The 12500-nt window shown below is 45.8% G+C and overlaps 1 protein-coding gene across 2 annotated transcripts in view; it reads left to right on the forward strand.

Annotated features, from left to right (window-relative positions):
* Positions 1 to 12500, forward strand: part of LOC307229220 (noelin-2-like) — a gene marked incomplete at its 3' end in the record, with an annotated part of 27450 nt that overhangs the window by 7865 nt on the left and 7085 nt on the right. For both annotated transcript variants that reach the window (XM_079999165.1, XM_079999164.1), the window contains exons 3-5: positions 3065 to 3220; positions 6128 to 6347; positions 7475 to 7581. In XM_079999165.1, coding sequence (XP_079855291.1) covers positions 3065 to 3220; positions 6128 to 6347; positions 7475 to 7581 — 483 coding nt within the window. The remainder of the gene's footprint in view (positions 1 to 3064; positions 3221 to 6127; positions 6348 to 7474; positions 7582 to 12500) is intronic.

A 12500-nucleotide genomic window follows, 5' to 3' on the forward strand; every position in this document is an offset into this window, starting at 1 on the left:
CATAGAAACAGAAATGGAGAGAAAGAGAGACTTGACATGCACACACACACACACACACACACACACATTTAGTCTAATGAGATGACCTTTGCCAAGTCCATCTTAACGTTATAATTACATGTGTCTGTGTGTGTGCGTGTATGTGTGTGTGTGTGTGTGTGTGTGTGTGTGTGTGCGTGTGTGTGTGTGTGTGTGTGTGTGTGTGTGTGTGTGTGCATGTATGTGTGTGCATGTATGTGTGCGTGTGTGTGTGTGTTTGTGCGTGCGTCTCAGTGTGTTTCTTGCGGTTCGAGGTTGACCTTTGATATGACATGATAATATTGATTGTACTCAATGTTATTACGAGAAAATGATGAACATCCTCCTGTTCTAAAACTCTCATATCAGAATGTTCAGCCTCCTGCGTGCTGAAAAACAGGAGGTGGGGGTAGTGGAGGAGGTGGTGAAGGAAGAGAACCGGGTGGAGGCTAATTCTAACATTTGAAAATATTATAAGTCATTTAATGAGGCAGCAAACACAGCAGCTCTTCTTCCTCTTATTGGTGTAGTCAATCATTCATTCATTTATTCATTCATTCGTTCACTCATTCTAGTGACACCAGAACGGCATAAATGACAGGAAAATATAAATCAAAAAGAGCACTGTAAACCCTATCTTCTGTAAACAGGAGAGTGCTGTTTTCGAGGAAAGGAACGAACACCAGTGGAAACGCGTCAACTCACACGTAGAAATAAAGCTGCTTGTTTGATGTCAAGCTGTTTGCAATATGAGAGGAAATAAGTTGAATCACGTAGAGCTCCAACAACAGTACACACACATACACACACACACACACACACACACACACACACACACACGCACACCATACACGCGTACACTCGCACACGCACACAACGCACACACGCACAAACACACGCACATACACACACACACACACTCACACTTTTATTTAAATGACTTGACTGACAGCCTTACATGGATTGCTGGATTCCTTGAACCATGGGTAGACATGTATGGTCGCTGTCTATCTAGTTTGGTTCTGCAGAGGTTTTCGGGACGTTGTATTTTGGGTGTGTATTTAAAATAGTGTGTGTGTGTGTGTGTGTGTGTGTGTGTATACATATCTTGGTCGGTGTGGGTGTGTGTGAGAGAGAGAGAGAGAGAGAGAGAGAGAGAGAGTGAGAACATGGATGAGATCTATAATTCTGTGTGTTTTCTCTGCCTGTTGTTTTTCAGGTATATTTTGGTCACACAGACATGCATTTGGGAGCAGAGATGATTTGTGACAGAAGTTCATGAATTATTGAAAACCATCAGTTGAGCAAACACACTTGTGAACGCACTTTCACCAAAGCCCATCGCCCAGTGCACTGATCCACTGATACGTTAAATATTCACTTGAAAAAAACACATTTTAAAGCTTTATATTATTTATATTGTTATATTATTAAATAAACCTCTTGAATCTATACCCAACAATGATCCATTATTTATCTCCCAATATGGATACAGAAGACCTATCTATCTATCTATCTATCTATAGACCTGTCTGCACCTGTGTGTCTTTTTCCTCTCTTTCTCTCCCTCTGCTGTGAGACTTCTGTATTTATGAATCTTAATTAGCTCAGTGTGTCTCTGGAAGTGACACCTTGTGCCCGCTGTGTGTATATGTGCATGTGCCTCCATGCCTGTGTGTGTGTGTGTGTGTGTGTGTGTGTGTGTGTGTGTGTGTGTGTGTGTGTGTGTGCGTGTGTGTTTGTGTGTGTGTCTGTGTGTGTGTGTGTGTGTGTGTGTGTGTGTGTGTGTGCGTGCGTGCGCGTGCAGCATGTTGTGTTGTGAGCTGACTTTTCCGTCTCCAGCTTCACCCGCATGTTCCACAGTGGGGGACGGGTGCGTGTAGTGAGCTTGACTGCCTGTTTGTTTGCGTATAATTACAGTTCCTCTTCCGCTCCTGAAAATCTGGGTCATGCATAAAGAACTTCAGTTCTGCATTTCCTTTTTTTTTATTCCATATCAAAGAGATTGAGATGATATAGTTTTAATTCAGAAGTAGTGGAGTGGAGTTGGCACAGGGAGGTCTCTCAAAGCTTTAACATAATAGGCTTTTGCATGACAGAAACCCAAATTGCAATATCTTCATGTTCCTTTGAAGAGAAAGCGTCAAACTGTCCGTGCATCGGCTCCATGATTAAAATGTCTGAAGTGTTCTGCACCCCATTAAATTGCCATCTGACTTTCTTGGTAGGCAAACACCTGTTGTTTGCAAGAAAACAACAGGTGTTTTTTAATCAAACAACATCAAGTTTTTTTGAGAGTTTTTGGCAATGAACCATATTGTTAGAAATCACAACTGTACAAGAAAAAACTGTGCTCACTTCAGAAAACAAACTTTGTTTGGAGTGTGTGTATGTGTGTGTGCGTGTGTGTGTGTGCATGTGCGTGCGTGTTATGCATCTGTATGCGTGCGCGTGCGTGTGTGCGTACGTGCGTGCTGTGGTTGTGTGTGAGTGTGCGCCGCGTGTGTGTGTGCATACGCTTTAAAGGGACAAAAAAACGCAATATCGGTCAGCATTGAACGCCTTTAATTCTGTCTTTTAAACAGAAGAAGAATCTTTAAAAGTCACGCAACACCACACATGCATACACACACACTTTGGATGGCAGCTGGTGAAATGTGGCCACTGCATTTGATCCATCCTGGCTTGTCCTTCCTCCGGGGGGGCAGCCAGGAGCAGTGGGCAGCATTTGTCGACACACCTGGGGACCTGGTACCAAGTGTCCATCGCTGGTCAGATGATGAGTGCATGTTTATGGTGGGGGTCCTTACTGATGGTAGGTGGAGGAAAACCCATCAGAGCACGGGGAGAACATGCGAGCTCCACACAGAAAGGCTCCTATTTGGGAGATAATCCGCCCGGAGCACGGTGCCAACGGCGCCCCAGGTGGGAATCGAACCCAGGACCTTCTTGCTGTGAGGCAGCAGTGCAGTGCACTGTGCCACCAATTGCTTTTTTAAGTCTGCAAAATCGTGTGTGTCTGTGTGTGTGTGTGTGTATGCGCTAGGTGCAGAATGTGAGTCAGTCCATGGAGGTGGTGGACCTGCGTACGTCCAGGGACCTGCAGTACGTCAGGGACTCTGAGCCGCTGCTCAGGGGCGTGGACGGACGCATACACACCTACGTGGCAAGCCCTCGCTCCATGACTCCTCGAGGCTTGCAGGTAAACACACACACACACACATACACATACCAGGAGACACACACATAGACGGCTTGACGGCTGCTCCGGGGGCTACAAGGTCTTTGGTGTGAAAACATTGATTTCACGCACACCAGGTTTATGTGCTGTTGGGTTTGTCTTTTCTTTTGCACCCAGACATGAAGCCATTTTTCGCAAAGAGGTTTTTATTCTGAAGCCAAAAGAGCTTCGGTGGCTGTGTATAATCAGGAGGGTCAGAACTCCTGCAAAATGGCATTTCAAAATGACAACATTTCTTCAACAGATTCAATCCACACACTGTCATGTGTGTCATTTTTCATCCAGCCTCTTTCTTTTAATGGAATTTCCCCAAGTGATTTTCCATTTGAGCCCAAATTGGAGTAAATCTTATATTAGACAGTGCTGGATTTGAAACCCATTTTTCATGATCGAGGTGTCCATTTTCCATCTTTACCGCACAGACGCTCCGCTGTGATTAAAGGAACCCGCTCCTCTGAGCTTCAAAACCCAAGTGTTGGCGATGTTACTGGGAAGCTCAGAGTAGACAAAAAAAAGCGTTGAGGTGTGATGAGATGAGGTGAGCGAACGAGTGAATGCAAGTCAAGTGAAGCCAAAGAAAGAAGCTCTTTCTAAAACAAAGATCAACCTGGGACTGGCTTTCCCCCTGCTGGCCACAGCCCGGAGAGGGGATGAAGAGCAAATTGGCGTGATTTTGGAGGGGGATGGAGAAATAAATAGACCAATGCAGCTTTATTTCAAATGCTGCAGCTTGCCGCACTGTTTTCCTTTAAAAGCACTCCCAACGTCTGCATGAAAGGGTGAAAATCACGAGGTAGCGGCCGCACCGTCAATGGGCTGTGTTAAAGTGGAGAGCCATGAAATTATTTTGTCAAAAATCCCAAATTGTATACGTTATTTAGCTGCCACTTTTTAAGGAACCATTCAATACATTTGCATGATTTTTCCTGGCAAGAGATGCAAAGATTGGGCACGTGCAAAAAAGTGAAAAGGCAGCCGTGGTGGATTTCATAAAGTGGCGTCGCAAATAAGAATAATAGAACAAACCTGAATGTTGCTGCTGCAGCTTCGAATGGAATTCCGGGAGTTGCAGTGCATTTCACCCAATACAGACGATCTCGTGGATCGCCACTTTGATAAATGTATATATAGCATGATGTACAGCCTGCTCGTCAGATTTGATTTGTGAGGTGAAGGAGACAGATAGTGACAGCGCCCTCTGCCTCACCAGGCTGTTGTTCACAGGAAACATGCAGATGCAGGATAAGACCATCCGTCCGTTTTCGGAGAAGAGGGGAAATGGGAAAAAGGTGTTTCTGTTTGTGTGCCGTTCACAGTCATATAGGGGGAACAGGAACTGGCCACACCTCCTTACCTTCCTCCACACCGGCGATCCAGCCGCCACTCCTTCACCTCCTCCATTTCAATCCATTGACCGAGTGGTTCTGGACATTTTTTTTTTTTTTTGTTTTCTTTTGTTTTCTTTTACCTTCCTTTCTTTCATGAGACGATGAGACGCCGCTGGCATTTTGTCGTGCTTGAGCGTCTTCCCGCCCACGCTCGCCCTCGTGACGGTCTTCTCACAGTTCTCTTTCATTTTTACGGTGTCTTTTTTCCCTGCCGCTCTCCACAAGCGGAACAGACAGAGGCGCAGACATATTGGCTGAGCCTTTACTCCCCAGAAAGCCGAACATTATTGCTTTTTCATAAATCTTTTCTGTCTCCGGGTTTCCACTCAACGTCTTCACATCTGCTTCGTGGAGCTTTTGGGGATGTTTTAAGATTTTATACAGCTAGATGATTTATGTGTGTGTGTGTGTGTGTGTGTGTGTGTGTGTGTGTACACGTGTGTGTGTGCGTGTTTCTCCTTGGGGCTTTTCATAGTTGTAAGCTTCCTCCTTTGAAAAAAAACCTGTGAATATTTATGTGATGTGGAACCATGCTTATCAATAACTAAATAGAATTCTCCCTCAGGAGAGTGGGAGAGATTCCAGAGGAAAGGGGAAGCGTTTGGACAGACAGACAGATTGAGACAAACGGAGGGATTGAGGGAGTAAGGGGGGAAAGACGGCATCCTGTCGGTGGGAAATAACAACGGGGCCCTGTTGCATTTTGCAGTGGTTTTCACCACGAGGAGGAGGAGGAGGGGGAGGAGGAGGAGGAGGAGGAGGAGGAGGAACCGAGGAGCCAAACAAAGTGAGAGGGGAGGTGAAGGGCGGACGGGCAGAGAGAGAGGGAGCGAGAGGGCTGGGCGAGATAAAGGGATGAAACCGGGATGGGAGATTGGAGGGAGATGAAGAGGCGAGATAGCAGGGGAGGGATTAGGCACGCAGAGTGCGGAGCGTAACGTAGCGGGAGGGCATGCGCCCCACGAGGGCCCGTGTCCCGGGGGGGGCGATAGTGATTTTTCGCCCCCTCCCTCCTTCTTCTTTGCATCTCTCCGTCCCTGCCCTTCGACATTTCTTTCAAGCGATGCTCTTTCATATCAAAGTCTTCTCCCTGGTCTCCCCTGTCACCTTCAGCCCCCCCCCCCCCCTCCTTTCATCTTCTACTCTCCCGCTAATCTCTTATTTTTGCTTCGCCTTTCTTCTCCGTTTTTTGGTCACTATGTAATTAGTCAATCTGCATTTTGGCCTTTATCTCAAATCTTTTCACTCCTCTGTCACAGATGCTTTCCATCCTCTATTAGAACTGAGTAATACTGATTTCCTCTCCACTCGCTGAGCTGATTGTTCTTGTCTTAGTCCATTTGTGTCTAGTTAATCCAGCTCACATCCCTCACTCTCGCCCTCTCTTTTTGTATCTCCTCTACAACCCCCACCCACACACACACACACACACACACACATACACACACACACACACACACACACACGCACACACCACCAGGAGTTAAAGGGGCAGATGTCTCAGCTGCGCCCCCTGCTGGCCGTGGTGGAGCAGTACAGGGCGGATTTGCAGGCGCTGGCCACCCTGCGGCTGGAGCTCCTCAACCTGTCCATCATTCTGAGCGGCATCCAGGAGGAGATCGGGGCGTACGACTATGAGGAGCTACAGCAGAGGGTTATGCTGCTGGAGACGAGGCTGCACGCCTGCATGAACAAGCTGGGTAGGAGAAGCGGGCTGATTTACAATTTATGACAGGGGTTCCCAACCTTTTTTTGCCTCAGAGACCCCCTAAATCGAACCTGATTTAATCAAGAGACCCTGCGATACTCATTGGCAGTCAGCAGTCGTCGGTAGAGAGAATAAGGTTAGAACATAGTCATGGATTTTGGTCAAATTTATATTTGAACACTCGTGGATTTTTGAACCAATATACCAAAACACATCCCTCAAATCAACGGCTTCACGACCCCCCCCTCCGTGATCTCTGGCGACCCCCTGTAGGGGTCTGGCACCGCAGGTTGGAAAACACAGCTCAAAAGAATGACAGGGCTCCAAGGTTCCCACTTGGAGGGCCAAAACTGAAACTCACCGCATTGTAAAAATTACAGTAAATTGTAAAGGACCTGGATTTATTTTTCTTCTAGCTATAATTAAAACAACATTTAAGTACATTTTTTCATGGGGTAAAAAAAACGATTGCGTTTTCCTCCACTTCCAACATTTCATCTTGTAATGTACAGTACAGCCTTGAGTTAATTGCAGCAAATAACTAACCTTTATATCGCAATTGTAATTAAAAAAAATTACAATCAACATAACAACATAACAAAATGCATATATAATATTGCTTTTAACCCTAACGCTGAGTTTGTAAAACATTATTATGTCATGCACCTTGCCAATGGCAAACAAAAACACCATAAATATTTTAGGATCCATTTTGCCCTGTATTTTTAATCACTAAATTAGCTCCCTGCTTTTAGCAGACTTGTGTAAGACACTATAAAAATGCAGTCTGTTGATAAAACAGAAATAGCTGCCAGTTTCAGCATCATTATCTGCTTAAATTGGAAGCGGCATATTCCAACGGACAACGATGATATGCACTAAAATACTTGGTTCAAAAAGTCAATAATGACATTTTTCACAGAAAAGCGGTAATTCAATTGCTCTGCACTAGACGGTCATCACCTTGAAGCAGGGAGTAGCGGCCCCATCACATCGCTCTGTTCCAGCAGCGGGGAAACGTTCCCACTGTCCCAAATTGATGAGAGCTGGGGCTATTTCAGTTATTTCTAACGGGGATACCGTGGTTTGGACATCTCTGCTACCTTGACTTGTCAACAGGTTGTGGTCGTCTGACCGGGGTCAGCATCCCGATCACTGTGAGAGCGTCAGGGTCACGCTTCGGCTCCTGGATGACGGACGCCATGATTCCCAGCTCGGACAACAGGGTAAGTGTGTGTGTGTGTGTGTGTGTGTGTGTGTGTGTGTGTGTGTGTGTGTGTGTGTGTGTGTGTGTGTGTGTGTGTGTGTGTGTGTGTGTGTGTGTGTGTGCGTGCGCGCGTGTGTATGTGTGTGTGTATCAGGGGGCGTTTGCAAATGTTGTACCTGTGGTCATTTTATATCTGTATTTCTGTGCCAATGTATTTATTGTCAGCTAAAACTAAAACTGTTAAAATGTTTTGTGTTTATTTATATATATTATATAAGTCAAGTCAAGTCACCTTTATTTATAGAGCACATTTAAAAACGACAAGGGTTGACCAAAGTGCTGTGCAAAGTATAAACAAATAGAATAGAAGCATAACAGACAATAAAGACATGACAGACATCTGTGCAAAAAACACAGAAACACAGCATTTAAGCAAAGCAAGGCAACACAATGAAAAAAGTCAATTGATGTGTGATAAAAGCCAGAGAGTAAAAGTGTGTTTTCACCTGTGGTTAAAAAGTGTCAATAGAGGGGGAGTATCTGATGTGGAGAGATAAGCTTTGGGGCAACAGCGGAAAAAGCACGCTCACGCTTCAGCTTTAGCCGAGCCGGCGGGACCGCTAAAAGCATCAGGTCAGAGGATCTCAGGAATCTAGAGCAGAGGTTCCCAAGCACCAGGCCTCGGACTGGTGCCGGGCCGTGAGAAGGCGGGCGGGGGTGCCCTGTAAATTTCTCCTCCATTCCGCTGTGCAATCACAGCGATCGGGACGAGACACTATTTGCGTGGCTGCGCAGTTAGGATGCGTTTCACACTGTGAGGGTTTTTTGTGAATTCAACGCTTGATTTTGAGCTTATTTGCACAGGTTTAGCGGCTGCAAATGCCGTGCAATCTTTTGTGAATTTGTTTGGTTTTATTGTCAATATATTTATTTTCCTCTGTTTCCTAATTAAATAAAACAAAAAGAGCTTTGTATAGTGAGTTGCAGTAATCTAGGCGTGTGGATGTGAAAGCATTAATCACTTTCTCAAAATCAGCAGCATTGAGAATGGGACTTGTAGGGGAAATTCTGCTGCATTGTCGGTGAGGTTGACCTGCTTTGCTATCAGGAACAAACTGACATCCTCGTTCTATTAACAAAATGTATTTTGCTAAATAAATGAGACAAATACAGTAATACACTCTGGAAACAGTGATACAATATTGTCTGGTTACCTTCGTCCTCAGTCAGTTCTTATTCATACAAAAAGTTGGACATATCCTGTGGACTAGCCCCTAGTTTTATGGTTTGTCCTCCATACAATAGTACATGAAGTGTGCTCATTACCAAATAATGAGCAGTTACAGTTTGGGGCAAAATACGAAGTGAGAAGCAAAATAGGAAGTGAGAAGGGGAGTGAGAAAGCAATGACACTTGGTCATTACCATGCGTCTTTGGTGATCCGATCACAAGATCCGATCACCAATGCCAGGTGTACATGCACCCCATGCATCCTCAATGTGGTTTAAGATCTGATCACTCAGACCCCGTTCGGAGGTGGTCTGGGGCCACATTCTTTTAGCAGTGTAAACGCAATGTGTCCTGGGCCACACTGAAGGACCCAGGCCCAGCGCCACGATAAAGTCACTGAGGGGGCAGTTATAAAATGCCGAAGGGGCAAATCTTTTTGTATAGAAAAACAGTAGGTTATCATCCTGCGGGTGGCAATAGGTGAAAGAGGTGCTATTCTCCATATTACAAGTCAGTGTACCATCAAAATGATTCGGAAGCTGTTATTTTAAGGTAAAAAAGTTACATAGTGTTTCTTTAAGGTCTCTGCAATGGCCTGTAGTGACGTCTTGACTATATGCAAACAATTTGCTGCCTTACCTTTTCCATGTGTTTGTGCGTCATGGCCAGGTCACCACCTAGAATTTGTCTGGTGGTCGGTGCAATGAAATACATTGATTTAACCATGCAATAGACTCTGAAAGACTAAATAAAAATCTCAAAATCAAATAATACATTTATTTAACAGCAGTCGGGAAGCCAGTATTAAACCTGAGCGTCCTCACACAATGTAGGTAAAAAAAATTACATATAATTTATAAAGGATTCTAACCACTGAGAGATGACTGCTAAAATCAATGAAATAATAGCCAACTGCATCAGGGTCATTAAGTAGATAAATAAAAAAGATGATTAGATCGATTTGTCTTTGTGCTCATGCCATGCAGCTCACACACACTCTCTCTCTCTCTCTCTCTCTCTCTCTCTCTCTCTCTCTATCTCTCACATCCCCGTGATTTCCATTCTGCGGATTGCCACAATGGAAAACATAGAAGAGCCGAAAACTGTATTTACAACCACGAAAAGCAAGCAAGGCTGAACAGAAGCGATGTGTTCTGTCTATCTCACAGACAGATAGGGCCGGCCCGGTGCAAATAGCCTAAACGTATCTGTCTCCGACATGCCAGACCGGCAGAAAAAGAAACCGCCTAAAGTCTGTCTTACCTTTCCTCGGTAGAGTTGTGGCCTCCTTGTTTGTTTGTTGAACTACCTGAGTAAGCGATCCTTCCACTCTCCTTCCCAAAGTCGTTTGCTAAGATCCCCTTCAAACGCCAGTTGGATCAAGTTTTTCTCGGGGTGCAGCGTGCGTCGTCTGTGCTGACTGAAGACGTTGGTTAGCGTTGAAAATGTGTTCCCTGCACGTCGCTGAGGTGGCCCAAAAGTCACTCCACGTCTCAGTGCGATAAGGACGCTTGGCGTGCCGCTGTGAGGCTCAGAGGAGCGCTGCGGGACGGCGGCGGCGTCCATTCGTCTCCGGTAGAGCAGGCCGCTTTTCAGACGGTGAAAAGTGTCGAGCTGCAGAGAACTCGGATTCCACCCGAGCTGAGTTGGTGAGCTCCAGCAGGGGTTTCAACCTTCTGTACCTCCAAAAAAGTGAGGACTGTCCGGGTCAAGGGCGCACCTTGACCTCAACCAGCTCAATCTTGTGTCCACCTCCCCAGCGACACCACCCAGTGTTGCTGGGGAAGAGCCGCTTGCGCTCTGTCTCATATCCTCCGTCTCCGCTGCCGCTGGCGTACGCCGCCACCTCGTACTGCTCGGGTGTGGAGGGACTCGCCGCATTCTCTTACCGGGCAGAGGAGCTGCTGTTTCTGATGCTTCGTGCGGGGCCAGCGGCACGCTGCGCCTAAATGGCTTGGAACGCCAAAGTCACTCCATAGCTTCTCGGCGAAATCCAACACACTTTTCACAATCTTCGCTCCAGTGTGGGGGTCTGTTTTTTTGGGTTTTTTTTAACCCTGTAACACTTTGTGAGGAGGATCAAGGAGGGCGAGGATTCTGTGGACCATAACCGCAGTAAACCCGAAGTGGGTGTCATTGATTGATTTTAGGAGCCCCGCTGCCTCTACTCTCTCTTCCGTGAGTTCGAGGCCACTGCTGTCAATCTCCACGTGGAACTGCACAACATCATCATAAATGTTAACGATGACTGACACAGTAGCCAGGTGACCGCAGCCTTTTCAGACATCTCCCGTGTACACTGCGGCCGCAGCTGCCTTTTTCAGAAGCCGATAAAGCATGTCACAGACGTCGACAAAGGCTTGTAGTGCATGGTTGATTGTTGACACAATGCACATACGAGACTTCTCGTTCAGCTTTCTCTCATAATTTTTTGTGTACAACCCCTCTCTTACCTGAGGATCTTTTCTGTGCTCAGGCCTGCTTTTCTCAGTACAGAAAGAACCAGGCATGTCAGACGTTTCACAGTGCTTTGTAGTAGCCATTACCCACAGCCTTGCTTTTCTCAGTATCCATGTCTATATAGCGGAGCACAATTGACTCATTCAATGACAGTTCTCACAAGCAGCTGGATCCTTTGTCCCATCAACCTTCAACGCGTACCAGATATCCCCTATTTCTTCAACTATTACACTGGTCACTATTTCACTCATTCGCGCTATTATTTCATTCTGAATTTCGTGTGAGATGTAGGTGGCGTTATTGGGGTATTCCATCATAAAAAATAATTGTGGAAAAAATGGCTGTGTGCCCATTCTGACCTTGCTTGCCACTGGGGTAACATCTTCTGCGGAAGGTGGAGCTAGCCGATTAAGTTTGGGCTCGGCGATATCATTGCTGCCGCTGGGGCTCCCTGCTTCGGCTGGGGTCTCTGTGTGTTTTTTATTTATTTATTTATTTTATTGTATCACATCGCATTCAGTGTTCCATGAGGTTCAAATCACATAAATGAATCTCTCGACAACTCGCAACAAACAGCGCTGTCCATGGTTCTGAATAACCGCGCTAACAGCGCGGAACAGCTCTGAATGCTGTTTGTGCAATGGGAAAAGAGATTGGATTAGATAGCAACCTTCAAATAAGGTGTTTCATTTCTATCGTCTCTATGACAGTTGTACGTCGGCCAGTATTTTTTGTTGTTTTTGCTATTTTCCATAGGGTACATTAAACTTAAACTGAGGGAGGGGGCAGAAATGCCCTCTCGTGGCCCGGAAGGACCGTCTACTCAACTGACATCCTCCGTGTAAGCGGAAGTACATACTCGTTCGTGTGCCAACTGCGTCTTACTAGTCAGGCTGGGGAAAGCCTCCCCGTTACAAGAAGAGCAGGAGTTATTATTTACAAGTTAAGTATTTACACAAAAACAACCAGTTTTTACTAAATGAAGTCCCATAGCAACGGCATGCAACGGGAGGCCTGAGTGACGCGGCACGGTTGCCTGGACACAGGTTTTTTGTTTTCCTTCATTCCATTACGCAGTGATCGGGACAGTCCGTTAGTAGTGCTTGAAATTTTTGTTTCATACAAATAGGAAACGGAAACGGAAACAAATAGATCTGTTCGAAAACAAAAACACTGTTGCCACATGTGACATGGGACTGAAACGCACGGTGGACCGGAGATGATCCCTCTCCATTACGCAGTGATCGG

Source organism: Zeus faber (genome assembly GCF_960531495.2).
Source record: "Zeus faber genome assembly, chromosome: 4".
Taxonomy (NCBI): Eukaryota; Metazoa; Chordata; class Actinopteri; order Zeiformes; family Zeidae; genus Zeus; species Zeus faber.